At 42.7% G+C, this 22,135-nt stretch overlaps 1 protein-coding gene across 2 annotated transcripts in view; it reads left to right on the top strand.

Moving 5' to 3' along the window:
- Positions 1–22,135, top strand: part of GALNT14 (polypeptide N-acetylgalactosaminyltransferase 14) — a gene marked incomplete at both ends in the record, with an annotated part of 222,972 nt that overhangs the window by 11,640 nt on the left and 189,197 nt on the right. Inside the window, one exon of one of the 2 annotated variants that reach the window (XM_082672354.1) lies at positions 6,681–6,755. The exons of the other annotated variant lie outside the window; for it this stretch is intronic. Within the exon in view, the coding sequence (XP_082528480.1) occupies positions 6,681–6,755 (75 nt within the window). Of the gene's footprint in view, positions 1–6,680; positions 6,756–22,135 lie in introns of those variants that run through there. 2 annotated transcript variants of the gene reach the window in all.

Genomic DNA, 22,135 nt, shown 5'->3' with positions numbered 1-22,135 from the left:
CTGCTATTAACCATAAATAAGCCACATTTGGGGACTTCCCTGGTGGCTCAGTGGTTAAGAATCCGCCTGTGAATGCAGGTGACACGGGTTCGAGCCCTACTCCGGGAAGATCCCACATGGCGCGGAGCAGCTGAGCCCATGCACCACAACTACCGAGCCTGCACTCTAGAGCCCGTGTGCCACAACTACTGAAACCCTCGCGCCTAGAGCCCGTGCTCCACAGCAAGAGAAGCCACCGCAACGAGAAGCCCGCGCACCGCAAAGAAGAGTAGCCCCTGCTCACCACAGCTAGAGAAAGCCGGCACGACACAACACAGCCAAAAATAAATAAATAAATATTAAAAAGAATAAGCCACATTTATGATATTTTCTACTTTTAAATACACATTTCTTTTTATAATGTGCAATTTCCTTTCTTCCCTTTCTGTGCCAAGACTTCTAATTCTCCCCAGTCATATTAAGCATAGCTGTTTTCTGAGCTGTAACCAAGTTGTTTTCTTGTTTCCTTCTGGTCTCAAAAAGAGTTGAGAGCTCTGACATGTACTGAGTGTCACGTGTCAAGGCCCTACGTGAGATGTGCTAGTTCTTTTCAGGGAAGAAGTCGGGGTTATTCCAGAGCAGAGTCCCGGTCTTTCCCACGGGCACGGAGTCTTTATAAGGGGTAAGGGATTGTAGAATTTTCTCTGTGAACTATATGCTGGAGTTAATTGCCAAAGAAATGACCCAGTTGCTTTTTTTGTGGCACTTTGAGCTTTGGTCCTTGCTTTCCTGATTTGAGAAGGATGGGATGGGCGTTTGGGTGCTTTGGGTGTGTGCTCTCCACCCCACCCCAGCAAGTAGGCCATCTTCCTACAAGTGGGTTGACTGTGTATCCCCAGTAGAATGAGATTCCAGCTGTCTTCTGCCCAGGGTGGCTGTGAGTTCTGTGGGTAGGACCGTCTGAAAGAACCCTCGGGAGCTCCCTGGGTTGTCTGCGAGGAAAAGCAGCAGTAGGAGTCAGGAGGCGGCTCTGGCAATGTGCTCATAAGTGGTGCAAGTGACTGTCAGGTGTCCTGCAGGAAGCGCTAGCAATGGAGCTTTTCGTGGCCACCATCACAGGCTAGGGGGCTTCCATGGGGAGAGGGGTGTGTGGCTGCCTTTCAGGAGAAATGCTAGGTGTTCTCTCTGTGTTAAGTTATTCATTCTTTACAAGGCCTACCACAAGGTAGGCAGGCTGAGATTTACCTGGTACTTCCCAGTACAGTCATACTGGGTGTTTAAGGCTGTCACCTTTCTGATTAAACAGTGTCTGAGCCATACGGGTTGTTAAATGTTCTCTTATGAACATTATCTTTGGGTGATGTATTGATTACCCTTATTTTACCAATGAAGAACTTGAGGTTCATAAACATCCAGTGAAACTTGCCCAAGTCAACAGAGCTAGTAAGCGACGGAGCTAAGACAGGTCTGGGTGATGCCGAGGTGCCAGTGGGGCAGTCGGCAACTGAGAAAGACAGTGAGCTCCTTGAAGGAGTTTCTCCCTTTGAGCGCCCATCCAGCATGGGGAGACAGGCTTATCGAACAGGTGGAGACAGAGTGGGCCAGTTGCCCTGCACCAGGCCACTGGGTCAGGCTCATCCGTTCATTCAGCAAACCTACGTGGGCATTGCTGGGTGCGAAGCGCTGTGCAGGATGCAGGAGACGGCCGAGGCTGGTTCTGCCCTTCTTGCCCAGGGCGAATTCTTAGGGAGTAGTGGAGTGTGGCGCAGTGGCCCCCGGCTGGCGCCTGGCGACTTCTGTCTCTAGAACTCTGTCTCCCTCTTGGACTTTCAGGTGTGTTGTTTATTCCTGGAAAGATAGAACTGTGTCGCTGGGATGGCTGTTAAATGGTGAAATGGGCTGCAAAATGGCTAGAAGTCTTTTTTGTCCTTTAAGTCAAAAGGGGATGTGAGGCCAAGGGGATGGAGAGAAACTTCACATGCGTTCATGGGATAAATGTTTGAGACTATTGCTTTCAGATATTCTAGGTGCTGTTCTGCAAGGTTGATTTCTTCCCCTGATCATGTCACTCTTCTGTTAGCTCAAAAAACTGGGGTTGAAGTTTAATCTCCTCCTTAAAGCTCTTCCACTAAAACAGGAACCTGTTATTCCACAGGGCCTCTTATTAGAAGAAGAAGGATTTAGGACGGCCTTTTAAAGGCTGTTCAGTGAGTTTTGAGGAAGTACATTTGCCAGCATCCACTTGTCCCCAAAGTATCTGCTGTTTGAAAAGCACAGCACTAGCGGAAGGATCACGGGAAAGGAGAACCAACTTCAGGATAGAAAAGTAGGCTGAGCACCCCACTTTACTTAGTTGATGCCTATCGTGGCTTTTATACTGTGTTGGACACTCTAGACCAGGATCGGCCCATGGGCCAAATTCAGAACCCCAAATTCAGTCCTCCTCTGCTTATCCTGTGAGCTAAGAATGGTTTTTAAAAATATTTTTAATGGTTGGAAACAAAACGAGGAAGAAAAATATTTTGTGACATGTGAAAATTATCTGAAATTCAAATTTCAGTGTCCATAAATAAATAAATTTCAGTGTCCATAAATAAAGTTTTATGGGAACCATCACACTCGGTATGTATTGTCTGTGGCTGCTTTCACACTGCCGTGGGTGGCAGAGTTGAATAGCTGTGATGGAGACTAGGTGGCCCGCAAAGCTGACATTTTTACTATCTTTATAGGAGAAGTTTGCTAACCCTGGCCTTAGACCTTTGCTTCTCAAAGTGTGGTTCTTGGGCCAGGGGTGGAAGTTCGCTAGTCATGCGGATTCTCAGGCCACTCCACAGCTACTGATTCAAAATCTGCATCTTAATAAGACCCCCAGGTGGTTCTTGTGCAATTAACATTTGAGAAGCGCTGCATCAGATAGCAACTAACTCTTGCTCACGAAAAGCCAGTATGAATCATACTTCATGAACTGGGGTCTAGAGTTGGTGCCACATTTCCCTATTTATTGAATTCAGTTTGGTTCAGAGCTCCCATTCCCCTGGGCTGGAGTGGGGAATTCCTCTCCTACTCACAGCTTCACAAGGATCCTCATTGCCTGGTGATGTGGGAAGAGCCTAGAACCTTGTGAGCATCATGGTCATGTCTGTAACATCATTGACTAAGCTCTCATCCTTCTGTTGCTCTCGGGCTAGTGGGTTCCTTGTGATGCTGGGAGCCCAGAGCCCAGGGCCCAGCCTCCCTAGGGGCACCACACAGCCATGCCTCTGGGACCCTGCTGCCCCCTGGGGCACCCACCACTTTCAGGACTGGTTACCTTCATTGTCTTTCCAAGCTGGAGGAATTCCTTTTTTCCATCACCTTCTGGGCTACTTATTCTTTCAACACAGCTTTTATGTACCACTTACCTGGGAGTGAGGGAGTTTCCTGTCCAGGTTGTATGCTGAGGTTAGGGGCTGGGACAAGGCTGGGGTGGGAGTGAGTGGGTGGAATGAAAACAAATACAAATGAACATCCCGGTACATTATCCTACCATGCCTGTAGTGTGTTAGGGTGCAGTCTGGGGACATGAGCAGTGCCATGGACTAGCAAGTCCAGGATATCTTCCTGTAGAACAGGAAGTAAATTCTGTAGGAATTTAGAGAAAGGGCAGTTGTGTGGTTGGCAGGGCTGGGGAAGGTCTTCCTGAGGCGGTGGTACTCGGCACGAATGACCAGAGGTCCATGCAGACCAGGAGCAGCCCAGACAGTGGAAGAGTTTGAAAATAAAGCCATTTGCTTATGTTTGTTTTCAGAATCGAATGTGTCTGAAAGTAAATGGATCTCTTCAGTTGGGAATATTATGGTCTACTCACTGCGGACTTTGTTCAGGAAATATTTTTGGTTTAAGGATTTTAACTGCTCACAGTTCGCTAATTGCTCTTAAAGGGGCAATTCAGGGAAACTTCAGTGTGGCATTCCCTTTCTCTTACTCCCTGGCCTAAATGAGAGTTGCTGTTTATGTTCTCTATTTCTCACCAAGGCTGGTTCTGGCTTTTCTTGACCACCTAGTTTCATCTTTAGTTCATGTAGCTGCTCTTAGAGAAATGCCCCGTGGTGAAGTCGTCTTTTCTACCTACATCCTCTTCAATGAGGTCTCGGCAGGGCTGTGACCAGCAGTCATGTAGAATAGTCACGTCTTCTGAGTCCAGAAGACCTGAGTCTGTATGCATTCGTTCAAGGAATGAAGAAGTGAAGATATCCTGCCTGGTGTCACCAGGAGGGTGGATGGGGATCAGGGCCTGGGAGATTTCTTTCTTCATATATATGCCAGGTAGACCAAAGGCTGATGGCCGGCTGGTGTTCCCTGAGATGTGTGACTGGTCCACCATGCCTCTCTCCAAATTATCTTCTTGGGAAGCTAGACTAGGAAAGTACCTGACCCAGTGGGCATGAAAATATACTCATGATGTACGAAGTTAAAAATAACTTGTGGGGCTTCCCTGGTGGCGCAGCGGTTGAGAGTCCGCCTGCCGATGCAGGGGACACGGGTTCGTGCCCCGGTCCGGGAATATCCCACATGCCGCGGAGCGGCTAGGCCCGTGAGCCATGGCCCCTGAGCCTGCGTGTCCGGAGCCTGTGCTTCGCAATGGGAGAGGCCACAACAGTGAGAGGCCCGCGTACTGCAAAAAAAAAAAAAAAAAAAAAAAAAAATTAATGAATGTTCTGTCTTACTAAAAAGATCTTCCTAACTACTAGGTTGTATATAGAACATCCTAAATTTCCTCTTCTACATGAATTTCAAAAAACTTTTAAATCTTAAGTCCATCTGGATTTTATTTTTATTTCTAGTCTGAGGTAGAGATTTAACTCCATTTTTTTCCAAATGGATAGTTATTTGTGTCAATATCATTAATTAAACAAGCCATCATTCCCTCCACTAACTGAAATACCACCTTTGTCATATATTTATTTCCCCTAAACAATGGGTTTTAGTTCTGGGAACTCCACTCTGCTCTATTGATCTGTTTATCTCTTACTATATCAATATCATACTTTTTACCAGAATTTTCTTATTAAACCTAGGGGTTACTTGTTAATTAGTCCATTAGATTTTCCAGGTATAAAATCATATCATTATCAAAATGAGTTAAATTTCTCTCTTCTTTCTGAAGATTATTGATTGATTATTTCATTATCTTGTTTTGTCACCTTCATGAGAACATTCAAAATGAAATAACATGGCAATACAAGACTCTTTTCTTGCTTTTGATGCAAATGGCTGTAGTATTTCACTATTTACTAGTTCACATTTATGAAATATTCTTTACCATATTGTAGTGGTTTCCTTTCCTGTTTTGCTTCAAGTTTTTATTAGAAATAATTTTGTATTTTTAATTATATTTTGATTGAGTCATATAATGTTTCTGTTTGATGCAGTGAAATATTTTGACTTCCTTATTTTGAACCATCCTTGCTTTCCTGGGATAAACCCTCTAGAGTTATAGTTTATTTTTATTTTTACTACTGGATTTTGTTTGTTGGCATTTGTTTGGAATTTTAACAGCTATATTCATGAATTAGCTTAATTTATAGATTTTTTTTTTTGGTACTCTATCAAGGTTTAGATTTAAGAATATACTGCTTCCATAAAATGAATTAGGGAGATTTGTGTTTCTTTTTAATGTAAAATAGTTAAAATAATAGTTTAAATAACTTTGACATATCTGTCCTTTAATGGGCACATAAAAACTCAGCTCTGAAACTATACTGATTTCTTCGATGGTAGCCCTTGACTCCCTTGAACACCTATTTTTAATTTTCAGTCCAGCCTGAAAATGGTCATTTTTGAATAGGAATATTCAGCCTATCATAATTAGTGAAATAATTGATATATTGAATATTTACTATTTATTTTTCTTTCTCCTTTTTATTATTGTCACTAGTTTGGCCAGTCATTATTTCAACTTCTGTTTCCTTTTTAAATGCAGATATCTTACTATACCGTCAACACTGACAGTTACCTTTCTTTTCAGGACATTCAAATAGATATTTCTATAAAAACAAGATATGGATGAGTTTTCCCCACAAAGATGTTTTATTCACTTATTTTCAGTCTGATACATTGAGCCTTTTAGGAGCACTTTTACTTCCTTACTGTTTCTTACGCTGAAATCTGCCAGACCTTTAGAAGGCTTTTACTCCCAACCTCCACCCCCACTAATTTCTAGGTTTTGCTAAGATAATTTAACACTTCTAGAGCTAAATGGCAAGTTTTTCTTTGCAGAGTGCCACTTCTTTTTCAAGTATTCTTATTTGTCCCTTTTGTTACATGTTTCCAGCACTTTATACTATCTATTTAGATTCAGCCGTGCAAATTGCATGGTTCATCACTCACCACTGTTTTCATCTCATTCATCCTGAGATTTCTGTTTGAATTCATTCATTTTTTGACCTGAGTGTTTTCCTTAGAGGGGGTATGTGGGTTATATTTTCTATGAACCCTTGCATATCCACAAATATTCTACAAATCAGACAGGTGGATAACCGCTGGCTTCGATGACTGGCGGTCTGTGGCTGGTTTCCTGCTGTCTTCTAGACTCCCGTTTTGCAGATGGCAGGGAAACTTGATAGCTAACTACTTTTCATTTGTAAGTCACTTGTTCTTTCTGTCTGGCAGCCTGTGAGATTTCCTCCTTATCTCTGGAACTTAGGAACATACTTTGGGGTATGTCCTTTCCCATGACTCCTGCAAGAAGCTCAGTTCCATCTGCAGACTTCAAGGGAAGCCCTCTACTTTCATTTGTTTAATTCTTGTCTGTTCTTTCTTTGTTCGTTTTTGCCCTCCTGGGATTACTCTTATGCACAAATTAGGTCTTCCGAATAGATCTGTTATCCAAATATCTTTTTTGCCCCGATTGCTATTTCTTTGTATTTTTGCTCTTCTTGTGATATCTTTTTTCCATTTGCTCTTCTGAGCCACTGATTCAGGTTGGTACAGTGACCGTCCATTTACTCAGCTTATCTGATGAGCTTTTTAGTTTGAAAATCATGATTTTTAGTTCCAGAAAGTCGTCTTTGTTTGGTGTTGTAGTTGAGCATCATTAAGTGCTGTTATTGTGTTGCTTGTGTTGTCCTTTGCCTCCTCCAGCAGCTCCCACTTCTAAGTGATTTGCTCCTTCATCTCTCTGCCTCCTGGTCCCCTCTATGGGGAACGTTTGTCTACTGGATGAGCCTCAGGACCAGCTGCCTTTAGGTAAGAGCAGCAGAGTGGTGACGGTATTACAGTCTTTGCTCCTGTACTTTGGTGTGGTTCCACCTGGCAGGTAGTCAGTTCCCTGAGACACAAGAAGGAACCCCTGAGCTACCCTGGCTTCAGGCTAGAGGGGACTCGGCAGGCCTGTTCAGCTTCCAGTCCTTCCTGTGGGCTACGGAGCAGGAAGTCCTCTCTGAACACTCTCGCCAGCTGAGCTGCATTCCTCCCGGGGTCCATCCCACTCTGGGCCAGGCTGCCCACAGGATTTGGGAGCTCTGAGCTTGCCTCTCTGCTGCTCCTCTCCAGGCTCTCTTTCAGCCCTGCATCAGCTTTCTCCACCCAGCTCTGCAAGACCTGAGGTCTCTCTCATCACAGACTCCAGACCACACCCGTGTGCTGGCCTCAGCGGCTGCCAGGCTCACAACAGCAACCTGCAGTTAGTTAGATAGACATTGAGTGAAACAACTCCAACTGTCAGCAGGGGCACGTTCAAGACCGTTGTCCAAAATTCCTTCATCAACTCCTGCATTTTCAACAGTGAATTTTCAGAAACTTCTCAGCAGATTCTGTTTGAAATTTAGGTTTCTTTGTAAAGCAATTCAGTTCTAGGAGGAAGATGAGAAGATAGAGTCTTTGCATCGACTTTTGTATCTTGTCACCTTCTAGGAGAGGGGGTTTTGCTTTAGTGTTGAAAGAATTTCTTTGCATTGAGAAGTGTTACTGTGATTTTATAGTAGCTGCATATAATAATACCGCTGTGTTAGCCTAATTTATCTAGACCAAAATTACTTCCTTATGGGGTCATTTAGGGGCTGGTAGGTTTAGTCCATCACAAAGTAAGAGTTCCAGAAGCATATGGAGATGGGGTTCTCTAACCAGAGGAAAGAAGACTTGCTGTAGCCTGAGGATCAAAGGGGAGAATTTGGGGGTGGCAGGAAGGAGAAGGTTTGAAGTAGAATTAGGGACAGACTCAGTGGTGTTGTGGACCATGAGAGTGACACGGGATCTTGTTCCACAGAGCGGACAGAAAGCCAGGTGGACCCTGGGTTGCTGGGAAATTCATTGCCAAGGTGTTATCAGATGTCCTTTCAAGTGCAGAGAACTGGAATATGACCTAGGTCGTGAATGTTGGCCATTTTGCGTTGAAGACTGTGGCCTGTCCCAAAAACTAGCTCATGAAGAATTCAAGAGATCCTCATGTTTTTCAGAATTTATTAAATACCGGTTCCTTACAAAACATTGTGCCTGGTGCCGTCCCACACATCTCGTTTACTCTCCATCCAATGTTCTGTGTTAGGCAGCCTCTTCCCCAGTTTACATAAAGAGCAGGAATGAGAAGCTAAGTGACTTGTTCAAGGTCACAGGTCAATAAATGCCCACCGGGCTTCTCTGGTGGCGCAGTGGTTGAGAGTCCGCCTGCCGATGCAGGGGACATGGGTTCATGCCCCGGTCCGGGAGGATCCCACATGCCGTGGAGCGGCTGGGCCCGTGAGCCATGGCCGCTGAGCCTGCGTGTCCGGAGCCTGTGCTCTGCAACGGGAGAGGCCACAACAGTGAGAGGCCTGCGTAACGCAAAAAAAAAAAAAAAAAAAAAAAAAAAAGAAAAAAACGCCCACCGTGATTTATTAGCTGAGTCGGAGGCCTGACTCCCATGTGATAGTGTGGCTGAAATGCATAGGTTTTTGCCCAGAATTTGCTCAAACAGTGATCAGAATAAGAAAGCAACCTCGGTACGTTTGCTCCCCTGCACCCTGGAGCCGGTTCGCCGGGAGGAATGTTTCAAGGACCTTCTGCTGAATGGGCAGAATGTGACCACTGGCCGTCTCCAAGGACAGCCTTTTACAGAATTGGACTGAAATAGGAGCTCAGGTCCTCTGAGGAATAAGGAGGGATACAAAGAAGAAAAGAGAAGAAGCAAATACACAGAGCTACAGAGAGAGAAGGCGCCCAGCCCTGTCGGTGGAGGCAACAGCCATGTGAGAGGCTGTGCTCTTGGTACCGGTGCTTCTGGCGGCCTGTTTAAAAAATAAGCGGTAAATAAGGCATGAGAGAGAAGCAAAATAGATACAAAGGAGGAGAGGGTCAAATTGAAACTCATCTTGCATAGACAAGTGAAGAAAGCCAGTTAAGGCCCTTTGAAAAAAAGTCTTAAGCAAACATCTATTTACCTGCATCATCTCACCTCATTTTAAAAGGAAACAAAAACTCTTAGGGTACAGCTCAGGAGTCTCCAGAGGGGTGGGGTTTGCGTAGTCCTTGATAGTTTGTTATAGTTTATTGTTGGTTTGATGGGTTGTGGTTTGAAGTCCTGGGTGAAAGCCACACAGGGGGTGGACAGGAACGCTGTCCCAGTCAAACCAGCCTGGGAACCAGCAGAGAGGGGCTTTCCTGCCGTCGATTTAGTGAACAGATTAAATTCTACACACGTTTAGGATGAATATCTGTTGTGCGTCCAGGGATGAACTCAGCCTTGTGGGAATAAAAGTGTAAGCCCAGGTCCTTTTGCCCCGGAGACTTGTGAAGCCTTTTAGGGTAGCTGCCCTGGGGGGCCTCCATCCTGGTGTCCTTGGGGCTTGCGACTGCAGAATCCCGGGCAGCTCAGCGATGGCATTTCCCCGTCTGCAGCCTGGACGGTTCCCTGGGGCTTCGGAGCGGAAGCAGGGGGACAGCATATACTTTCTGCCTCAGCCCAGCTTGCACCTTTGAGGCTCTGGGGTGCTCACTGGTTTCAGTTCTCTGGCTCTGCTGGGAGACTCTAGGGAGAGGATCGGCTTGTCTAGCTCTGTCTTACAAATGGGCTACACACATGAGGGAGGACTAAAGTCCTTGACCCCAAGTCATCCAGGGCTTTGGAGTTACAGTCCAAGTTCCCTTAATCCACATGAGTCAGGTTGAGTCATATCTTTGAAAATCTGACTTGCAGATTTTTTTCCCTCATGAATCTAGTGCCTGTGTGAGAATTGATATGTCTTACAGAGTCAGTTTTTCCCATTCAGAGAAAAAGACCAGTCAGCTTGACATCAATCCCTCCCAATTTTTGAACAGATGGTTTTCTGAGCACTTAAGAAAAAAATGTGGTGGTCGCCAGGGCTAACATGGCTTCCCTTCAGGACAAAGCACGTCTTCTTTCCCATGGTCGTCTACTGGGAGGCCAGGGGAAGGACACAGCAAGCGGTGGCTAACATCTAGCGCATGTGCTGTCACTCCTTCCCCAGCACTCAGGCCAAGGGAGACAGCGCTAACTGTCCCTTCTGCCAGCATATGGCCACAGTTTTCATGGAAGCCGGAACCGGGCTTGGTAGCTCCTGTTCTGCCTTTATTTTGCTCATTAAAGATTGCCTTCTGGGTAAGAAACAGGGTTCTTTCTTTTTTGTGACTTTTTAAATCCTCGGCCTGTTCAATTTCCAAGATGCCTATTGTGTGGACGATGTGTCCTTTGGAGTCACTACAGGTAGGCCACCTTTGACTTGATTAGCCAACAAAGGGAGTGTCTAGAAATGGGGGCCAGGAGGAGGGATCTGTGTGCTTCTTGCATTTACAGGGACTAAAGAGATTGAGGAGGGAAGACAGGGAGAAAGAAGGATTGAGTTGGCTATTCAGACACCTGAAATATTGTTTCAAAGAAAGGCAGTGCAGAAATTAAACCATTTTTTTTAAAAAGAGATGGGGCTCAAAGACAAGGAAAGAATGGATTTGTTTTTAACGATTTCAAGTAGAACTGAGGCTGTTCCTGTGATTGTTGGAAATAAAATTGGTTAGAAAATGATGTCAGCAGAGAGTGGGTACTGTGAACCAGGAAAATAAATGAGCTCTGAAACCACCTTCTATTTTATAAATATTGTTTCTGGAGCTGAGAAAATTGAGACAGATTATTCCTTTTTCTCGCTCCCAAGCTAGGGGTGGAAGAAGCCCCGAGTATCCCATTTGGACCTTGTGAGGAGCGTCCCATCTTGTCCTGGCGCGCTAAGTAGCTTTGTCTGCATTTAGACACACTCCATTTCGCTCTCAAGGACCGCTATTGGCAGTAGCCAATTACAAACACACCTCATAACACATTATTGAGACACACTGCAAGCAGATAAGCTGGAGAGATGTTTAATGAGCGTATCGCATCGTGTCCATTCCAATCTGTCCGCACTGCCGGAGGACGGAGGGGCCGTGCCTGGGTGCAAGCGTCTCTGTGAATTTGTGCTTCTGTGTAGTTCATTTTCACTGTGTCCTAATTGGACATAATTTGAGCCAAACCAGTTTACACTGTCAAGGAGGGAGAAAGGGCATCATTTCACATTCTGACAGGCTCTTTTTAAGCCTGAGATTCCTTGTCTTTGGTTTTCTAAAAGTATCAGCGCTGTTAGCAGCCTGGATTCATCTGAGAACAAGGGATGATGCATTTTCCGACTCCATGGGTGGTTTTCTTCTGTTATCTGTCTCTTGTGGAGAGGCAAAAGTTGGGCATTTTAGAGAAATGTTACTTAGACAGTCACTTCCTCCACTCTTTCGTTTGCGGGTTTGGTTTTGCGGTAAGAGTTTGGTGAGTTTTATTTTCTCTGCCGTTTGCCATTGCTGTTGGTTTTGAAGTAATGACTGCGTTTTGCCACAGTAACAGCAAGCATTCCAGGCCTGGGAGAAGTGGTGGCTGATTCACAAAGCGTGAGGCCTTCTCTTACGGTGTGGGGTTAGGGGTATCAGAGCTGAGAGTGAGGTAACAGCCGGGCTCCGGGGGATAAACCGGAATCCTCGCTTGCTGAAGCAGGGAGCCTTTGAGTTTGTCACACCCACTTGCTCTCCTTACATCTGAGGATGCTGAGGCTCGGGAGAAGGTACCCTCTCAAGAGTACTCAGCTGGTTGGTGGTGGAACGTATCTGGAACCTGGCCTCTTGGCGCCTGACCCAAGCTCTTTGCATTCTGCCTGTTCCAAGCTGACTGTGTCGGCCTCCATCAAATGCAGGGCTCCGGGGGGAGTTGGGGGCTGCTGGCAGGATGCTGGGGGCCTGCCGGAACCTCCAGCCATGAAAAGCACCCCAGAGCACGCAGACGATGAACACTTGTATGCTTCTCATTCCTCGAGGAGACTCTTCCCATTCCACAGAGGCTTCTGAAAGAGGGCATATGACTTCAAAGGATTATCTTGTCAAAGGGTTGTTTTTATCCTCCTTCTTTTGGAAAAATGGGATGCCCAATGCTCCTACCCATCTTGTCTTGCTTGAGTTTCACTCTTGTAGTTCTGAGCCTTCCTTGAAGGGGTAGCAGAAGGAAGAGAGGACAAACCTTTGTGTATGCCTGGAAATCAGCCAGGAAGGTTCTCAGCCGGATGGAAAACTAGGTCGGGTCTTCTAGAGCCTGTTTGTACAGCTGAGTGGGTGTGTCTGGCCTCCCGACTTGGAAAAATTTACTGTTTCACACTTCATTCATAATGTTCCCTAGTCCCTGGCAAGTGAATTGCTTTTGAAGAATTTATGTTCCCATCTGCCACTTCAATTACTAAGGGTGAACATTTGTGACTGGTACGGTGACGGCAGAGTCCTGGGTGATTTGACATTGCCCATCTGCAGCCTGAAACCTTGGGGTTCACATGGGGTCATGGGTTTGGTATTTCCCAAATCACACCGCCTGTCTTTGGGAGCCTGTGTTTGCTCACAGCCAGGTGGATGGTGCCAAGTAGCGGCACATTCCTACTGCTACTTTTGCAGCCAGCAAGAGGAATGAGACAGGGCAGCCAGCAAGTTGGTATTTTGAAGAATCTGCTACATCTGTGGGTGTGAGTGTGGGTGGTGTTGGGGAGGGGGTGAGAGTCTGCAGTCTAGTCTTAAAGCACCAGCTGTTTCCTGGCTGGTGGTCTACAGAAGAGCTGGTGCTAAAGGAGAAGTAGAATGGGAGGTAAAGCGATCGGCACCACGGAAAGCACCCTCCCGAATAGCAGGGAGACTTGCGTTCTGTCTGCGCTTCCCATACTCTGCTTTGATCATCTTCAGAAGGAGCTCGAGAAGGACAGCAGTTCCTTCTGCCCATTCTGCTCTTGGGGAGACTGAGGCTCACGGGGTGACTGGTTGGAGATGTTGTGGTAACCCAGTAGAACAGGCACACAGAACTTCCAGCGTGCTATGGTTGTTTGTGCAAGACAACCTCTTGCTTTCTGTCCTTGGATATTATACAAAAGCAACAAGGGGAATAATAATAATTTAAAAATGCAAAATGTCATTTTCAGTGGAATTAGAGAATAGATACAATCTGTGGAATCTGAAGTATGTGCAAGGGCTACCTAAGCAGCTGCGCTTGGGAGAGGCCACTGGCAGATGTGAAGAGGTTTAGAAGAGCAGCAGGAGAGCCTCGGGGCAGCAGATGGCAGAGAGTGTGTCCTGGAGGTGCAAGGGCATCCTGAAGATGTATCGCTTCTTTTCAAACACTGGGCAGGGACTGGCATGAGCCAAACAGAAGGAAGGTGCCTCCCGGGCCTGTTTTGCTTTAGAGAAGCAGAGGAGGTGTGTTGATACAAAGTATCCCCCAGAGAGACCTATTTGCAGGAAGTAATTTCTGTTGCAGCAGAAAAATAGTCATCCCTCCCTTCATCCCTTCCTTCCTTCCTGCCTACATTTTTCTTGAGGTCTAACATACATGCAGTAAAGTATATAACTATTTTTTAGCTTGACAAGCTTTTATATATGTTCACACTTGTGTAAGCACCACCCAGTTCAAGATCTAGGGCATTTTCAGCACCCGAGAAGTCTCCTTGCGCCTCCTCCCAGTCATTACCCCTCCCACAAAGAGCTTTTTTTTTTTTTTTAATAGTGACATGCTACCCTGGTCCTTTCTTCTATCCCACAGGGACTTCCTGCAAAAAGCTGGTCCAAGAAAATCCACTCGTACAATGATAAGTAATGAAAGAGAAATGAAAAATTGAGGGTATTGGTAGAATAGAAGCAAAGATATTACAGTGAAAAAAGGTCAATAGTAGCCACAAAAAGTACCCCAAATAAGGAACATTTCCATGTAAATGTAGGGAGGAGATGAAAATTTCAATCAGGTATTTCACAGCCTATTTAAAGAACCCAATGAAGCAATCATTTCTATGAAGAAAAACTACAAAGCAGAAACAAGAATTCTGGAAGGGATGACAGGATGGCAAGAGGTAGTGAAACGCAAGCTGTCAGAACCCAAGGAGAAAATAAGGAGGGAAAAGGCAAATCTATCTCAGAAATGAAGATAAAGTTGGAAGGCTCTCAAGGGAAAATAGACACTGGAAAATTCAGTGTGGAACGTAGACAGTAGAAATGAGTACAGTGAATAAATGCAATTGTAATAGAGAAGTGTTCATGAAGATGGGAGAGAAAATGATAGATATAGAAGACATGCAGTGGAAATCCAAAGAAAGCATCCTTTTGGTCCCTGAAGGAAAACACAAAACCATTGAATGGAACAAACGTTTAAAATATAAATTAAGAAAGCTTTCATGATATAAAAGAGGAGTTACTATCTAAATGTTGAAAGAACACAAATTTGGGCTTTGGGGAAAATTACCCAGAACAGTTAACACCAGGATATAGCCTTGGAACGTTTTAGGCATTAAGGGAAGGGAATAACTCCCTTCTTTCCTACTTTCTCTCCTCCCTCCTTCCTTCCCTTTCCTCTCCTCCCCTCCCCAGCAGAGTATAGAGTAGGTGTGGAGGTGGCAGGCACAGAAGTTAATTTATTGAGCAAGTAAAGATATATAGAGAGGATAACAGGACCCATGGTTTTCACTGTTTGAGAAGAGATTTATAAACATGTGAAGAGGAAGGGCTAGAAAGAACGTGGGGTGCTGGATTGGAATTAGAAATATCCATGTGTATATGTATATACATCCTAACTCATTCTGCTGAGACGGTCTGGAGGCAGTGGAACTGTAGCAGCCGTGGGTGTACACTGAATACTCAGAGCCTGTTTTCTAAGTACTGTCCTTCCACTAGGAGTTACTGGGGCTCCTCAGAGAAATGGCTGATTTAAGGGATGGGGCAGAGAAAGTGTAAAATGAACCTGAAATATTTTATTTTGCAGAAAGTCAGGAAAAGATTGGAACCTGTCAGGACACAGAAACCAGCTTGGAGTATCCATGGGCCAAAGGACAGTATAAGCATCAAATAAATAAGTATCAGATTACAACCATTGTATAAAATAGGAATCCATGTTAGAGATGAATGAATGAATAAATCAATCAATAAATATATAGATAAACAGATAAGTGGGGGAAAAGGGGAAACCTTTCCTTATGGTAGAATGCCAACTGAGAAATGTAGAAGGAATAACGGAAATAGATATTCATCACTTGGCAATGATCATGATGGTAGTTGATACAGGCAGGAGTTGTCAATGGATGCTAAGTCTTGTGGGTGGAGGTTTCATAAGGATCTAATGTTATTGGCACAATACGGAATAGCTTCCCACAAAATTGTAATCAAATACAATGGAAACATGGTGAATTGTCAGTGGTGAAACCTGGCAGACACCGCCTAGGCCAGGTAATCAAAATTAATGTGAATAGTGGTGGAATGTGTTGACCTAGGGTACCCTAGATGTGATGCACTGAGAATACAGCAGCATTTCTATTGTATTCCTACCAAGAATGCATGGCCTTTGTCTGGTCATGGGGAAGCATCGGATGTACCCAGGCCCTACAGAATGAAAGGCCTGTAACTGAGACTTTTAAGGACTTGAGAAACAGAGAAAGGCTGAGGGACTTTTCCAGATTGGAGGAAACTGATGAGACATGACAACTAAATGGAACACGTGTTGGTGGATAGGATCCTATACCGGGAAGGGAAAGGCGACATTGTTAGGACAGTTGGAGATATTTGATTAGGCCTGTGGATCAGGCTGTGCTGTATCAGTGTTGATTTTTTGACCAGAAGGGTTTGTATGGTGGTTCTGCTTAGAAGGGTCCTTATCTTTGGGAGGCATACACTGGAGTATTTAGAGATGATAGACATCATGTCACAAGAAAAATCTCTCGCTTTCTCTACACAAATGGGAAAAATACAGTAAAATGCTCTCATCTAGGGAATTTGTGTGGAGGGGAGTGTAAGAGTTTGTATTGTTCTTGCAACCTTTTTTTTTAAGGTTTGAAATTACTTCAGAATTAACAAAGGGATCATGAAAAAGACAGTTTAAAGGAAGGAAGGAAGGAGGGAAGAAGGGAAGAAAGAAAAGAAAGGCAGGCAGGAAAGAAAGACAAGAAAAAAGCAAAGAAAGAAAGGAAAAGGAATTCATTGGGAATCTGGGCAAAGAAATCAAGTCACTTATGAGGAGAAAAATATCAGGTTGGCCCCAGTTTCCTCTGCGGAAACATGAAACGCCTGGAAGTCAGTGAAACGTCTACAAGATAAGCAAGGGAAAAAAACGTGAGCCAAAATTCCCATCCATCCTAGTCATCTTTTAAGTATAAAGACAGTTTTGAGCATGCGATAACTCAGGGAATATTGTTCCCATGAGCGCTTCCTGAGCAAACTAGTAGAGGATGAACTTCAGTCAACAAAGGGAAGAGTGAGGATGAGCGCCGAGTAGCTCCAACTGTCAATCTACACTAAAGCTAAAACAAATATAAGGATTAGAGCAACAGAGGAGAGTGTAAATGTTCTGTGCCCTGATGATGTAGAAATAACACAACCAACAAATATTGGAAGGGGAAGGGGAAAAAGTAAGTTGTCTGAATGCCTCACTCGATAATAGCAGGGAGTCAAAAGATGTAATTTAGAGCTGACAAATGAAGTAATATAAGCGTAATTATATTTATAAATGGTAAACATTATGAAAGATGATATTATTGATTAAAATCAGGTGATGGAAGAGAGATGCAGCCTAGCCAGAGTAAATGGTGCCAAGGGGCTCTGTAATGTGTTTGTTATCTCCCTCCCTGCATGCAGCTGCCACTGTGTTAAATTTCTATGCATTTTTATAACTGGTGTCCAGGGATGTAAGTCTCTTTCTCTCCCTACCCTGACCGTGCCTTTGCTATGCCTCTGTGGAAAGGGACGTGAAGGGGAAGAGGAGGAGATATACCAATTTTATCTTTGCTTGTAGTATAAGACTCATAAATCACGTCTAAAGACATAGATTAAGATTAGTATATAATGTTTTAGTTATGAAATGTAACCACTAGAATGAAAGCATGAGCCTTCCCAGAAGAATCCCACAGCATAAACAATCACAGAAAGACTAAAAATAATGCCAAGAATTCAGGAAACATGATATAAAATGAGAACGAGGAGCAAGCCCATTTGTCATACTGCTAAATATAAATGAGTTTAACTCACCTTTTAAAAAGATTTTCGGATAGGATTATAAATCACAACCCGATTCTATGTTGTTGAGAGAGACACCCTTAAGGAAAGTGAAATGGCAAGGTTGAAACTACAGGAAGAATGAGTAAAGGAACACCAGGAAAATGCTTTAAAAGGTTAATAAAAAAGTAAATATAGAAATAAAGTAATAATCACAGGCTTGCATCAGAAAAAGTAGAATTCAGGTTAAAATGCATTAAATGAGATAAAGGAACTTCATTATGCTAAAGCATGCATTTCACAGTGAAAACAACAGCAATACTGAGAAAACAAATTTCAGGAGATTCAAGGAGAAATACGGCAAAGCACACTAGTAACAGATCACTTTAATTTACATGTTTCGGTCTCCAGATAACTGGACAAGAATAAAAATCAATATTGAAGACCTAATTAGCATAAGTAATAAAGCAGATCTGATTGATAAAGAGCAAACCCTACAGACTAAATAAATGAAGAGAATGCATCTTTCAAGGGCCCACAAAACATTCACAAGTATTGACCATCTATTAGAGGCTAAAGATAACCTCAGTAAATCCCCCAAATTAGGAAAAAAGATACAAGCAGTATTTTCTAATTACAGTACAATTAAGCTAGAAAGTGATACTAAGTCAGAAAATCAAAAGACCATTCCACTAAAAGTAAAATCAAATCAAAACAAAATAAAAAGACCCCTTTAATGCATAGCTCAAAGAGGAAACTAGAAACTGAAAATTCAGATTTTCTGGAAAACAGCAATTGATAGAACACTAAAAATCAGGACAGATGTGATGAAGCTAAAGCAGTACTCAGAGGGAAAATGATGACCTTAAATATTTACACAGAAGAATGAAAACATGAATTAGTCATCTAAGTCAAGGAGTTACAACAGAATGAAAAGATTATAGCAGAGGGAAAGCAGAAGGAAGAAGTAGATAAAAGTAAAAATTAATGAGTTAGCGAAACAGTTGAAATAAATTTCAAAGCTGGTTTTGGGGAAAAACAACAATGAAATAGATAAACTACCAGTTAACCTAATCAGCAGAATGTGGGAGCAATTGCAGATACATAAAATAAGAAATGATATGTGGGAAATAATGACAAAAACAGGAAGTTAAAGGAATCACAGGGGACTACTTCGCTCAGATTTATGCAGATATATTTGAAAGTCTGAATGAACTAGATTATTTTCCAAGAAAATAAAATTTACTAAACTGACCTAAGAAGAGAATCCAAAATTTCCAAGGCAGAACACAAAAAAACAAACAAAAAATCCTTTTCAAACAGGTATACTCCACCCCAAAATAAGAAAAAAACAGTCCAGATGGTTTTACAGAGAAAACTTTATCAACCTTCCAAGGAACAGGCAATTCCAATACATTCCAGAGCATAGACAAACAAGAGAAACAGTTACCAAAATCTGACAAAGAAGGCACAAATAGAAAGCCAAAGACTAATCTCACTTATTATATCAATTCAAAAATCCTAGGAAAAATGGCAAAACAATTTCAGTAATACATTTGAAAACTAATAAATCATAATCAAGAGGGTTTTAATCCTGGAATGCAGATACAGTTTTACACTAGTGAACATTAGCAGAAAAGTGATATGGTTATCTTCATAGATGTCGAAAAGGCCTTTGAGAAAGTTCAATCATGTTTTATTAAAAAAAATACATACAAAAGCAGGAGCAACTAGGTACTTTCTTTTCTTTTTCTAATATCTTTTTTTTTTTTTTTTTTTTTGCGGTACGCGGGTCTCATTGTTGTGGCCTCTCCCATTGCGGAGCACAGGCTCCGGACGCGCAGGCTGAGCGGCCATGGCTCACGGGCCCAGCCGCTCCGTGGCGTGTGGGATCGTCCCGGATGGGGGCACGAGCCCGTGTCCCCTGCATTGGCAGGCGGACTCTCAACCACTGCGCCACCAGGGAAGCCCTTTCTAACATCTTTATTGGAGTATAACTGCTTTACAATGGTGTGTTAGTTTCTGCTTTATAACAAAGTGAATCAGCTATACATATACATATATCCCCATATCTCTTCCCTCTTGCATCTCCCTTCCAGCCTCCCTATCCCATCCCTCTAGGTGGTCACAAACCGCTGAGCTGATCTCCCTGTGCTATACAGCTGCTTCCCACTAGCTATCTATTTTACATTTGGTAGTGTATGTATGTCCATGCCACTCTCTCACTTTGTCCCAGCTTACCCTTCCTCCTCCCCATGGCCTCAAGTCCATTCTCTACGTCTGCGTCTTTATTCCTGTCAGCTAGGTACTTTCTTAACATGCTAAAAATACATCTATCTCGGACTAAAAGCCAGCATCATTCTTAATGGGGAAACACTAAAGGAATTCTCACTAAAGTAAAGAATAAGGATCTATACTATTAGTACTATTATTCATCATTGTGCTGGTGATACTTTCCATTGCAACTAAACAAGAGAAAACAATTAGAAGAGAGAAATGGGGAGAAGGCAATAGTCACTGTGTGAGATATTATGGCTGCATGACTGGAGAACATATGAGAAATCACCGTAAAACTTTCAGACAATAAAAGAATCCCGTGAAGTAACAATGTACAAAAATTAGTAAACAGAAATCAATACCTTTTGTATTTACAGACATCAAACAGAATGTACATTGGAAAAGCCCTCAGTTACAATAACAACAAAAAATGTAAAACAATAATAAACTTAGCAAAAAGATATATAGGGTGTATAAGAGGATTTAAAAACACTACTAAAGGATACAAAAGTAGCCTTGAACAAAGGGAGAGATATATCATGTTCAATGGAAAGACAATAGATGTTATTCTCTTTATAAATTTAATACAATCTAAATACAATCTATAAATTTAATACAATCTAATTAGGTAAGCTTAAAGTTCATATAAAAAAATAAATAAGAATAGTCAGGAAAATTCTGAAAAAGAAAAACAATGTGGGAAGACTGGCCCTCCCAGTTATTAGAACTTACTATAATGCCTCATTTATTGAAAGAGTGTTGGAGGCACATGCACAAATAGTTAAAAGAAGCAGAATGGATAGTTTAGAAATAGACCCAAATACATGTGATCATTTAGTATTTGTTAGAGGTGGCATTTCAAGTCATGGGAGGAAAAGCTCATAAGTTTAAAAAATCCCTATGGGAGAAAAATAAAATTGCATTTATACCTCATACCATATATATGCCAGGATAAAATTCAAAACAAAACTACGATTTAAATGTAAAAATAAAACTATAAAGGTACCAAAAGAAAACAGAGAGAAGGCAATTCTAAGCAAGATTTAAATCCAGAAGCTGTAAAAGAAAAATCTGATATATTTGACTAGATAAAAATTGAAAGAAAAAAAAAAACCAACAAAATCACCTGAATAGTAAAAAATATTCTGTATAAAGTAAACCTAAAAGACAAATGACAAAGGACTAATCACTTTAATAGATAAAGAGCTCCAAAGAGTCAATAAGAATTTCAGTCCTATAGAAAAAATAGGCAAAGATATAACCAGAGAAGTCATAGAAAAAGAAATATGAATGGCCCTAAATGTGTTGAAAGATATGCTCAAACTTACCTCGGAAAAAGCCAAATTAAAACTACATATAAATACCATATTTCACCTATCAGAGTGCCAAATGAAGAAAAAATTCTGAACAGAGTGTATACAATACTCACTTTTGTATAAAAGGTGGTGGAGTGGGGGTGAGGCAGAATTAGAATGTATATTTCACATTTGCTTCTATAGGCATGGGAAATTCTGGAAGGAAACATAACAAGCTAACAATGGTTTGCCTTTAGGAGTGCTGATGTGAACTCGGGATGGACAGGGGTGGAAGGGAAACTTTCCATTGTGTGCCTTTTTTTTTTTCAACCATGTAAATGCATCCATTTTTAAAAGGGATTATTATACTAGCAGGATTCTGACATATTCACTGATATATTTATATCACAAAATGATGCACACCCCCTTATCCCTCACCTACAGAACAGGGTACAAATGCTTCTACTCTAACTGAATGTAATTTACCCAAACCTTTCCCCCTTTAATAAGCTGTGAAGGATAAAGGCAGAGCTCCTCAGAGTCCACTGTGAGTTTTTCAGGTAAAATCAGCATCATCTCGAATCACTGACTTTTATGAGGCAGTGGAATGTCTGTTTGCAGAATGCAGTGCATTTGCTGAGTGTGCGGTTTGCATCTCCCCTGACGCTTTGGTATGGATCTGGATCAAGTGTTAGATGCTTGTTTTGCAGCTTTTCAATAGAGATGTATGAGGGTAACTGATACCAGCTTGCGATTACTCAGTTCCCAGCTCTAATGTAAGTCTGAACAATTCTGACCATGTAGAGCCTAGGACATGAAACAGAGGGCATGGAATGGATCACTGAGATGCACTCGTGAAATTCCCCCATTTTATTGGTGAGCAAACACTCCAGTCCAGGTCGAAGGTGCTGAGCTAGAGCAAGAGCCTTGAGGTTCTGGGCTGGAACCTGCCAACTATGGATTCTTTCCCATCTTCCCATTTCCCATGATCACAAAAGTCTTAGAGTGGTCAGTACAGTGTGACTCTATGGACAGTATGAAGGAGGCTTAGTATTAGGGTGTGAATGTCCTATGTTAGGATGCTTGCGTGTGGACAACAGGAAACA

This window comes from Grampus griseus, assembly GCF_964374135.1.
Source record: "Grampus griseus genome assembly, chromosome: 15".
Classification (NCBI taxonomy): Eukaryota; Metazoa; Chordata; class Mammalia; order Artiodactyla; family Delphinidae; genus Grampus; species Grampus griseus.
Note: the sequence above shows the minus strand (reverse complement) of the source record. Positions and strands in the feature narration are given on the sequence as shown.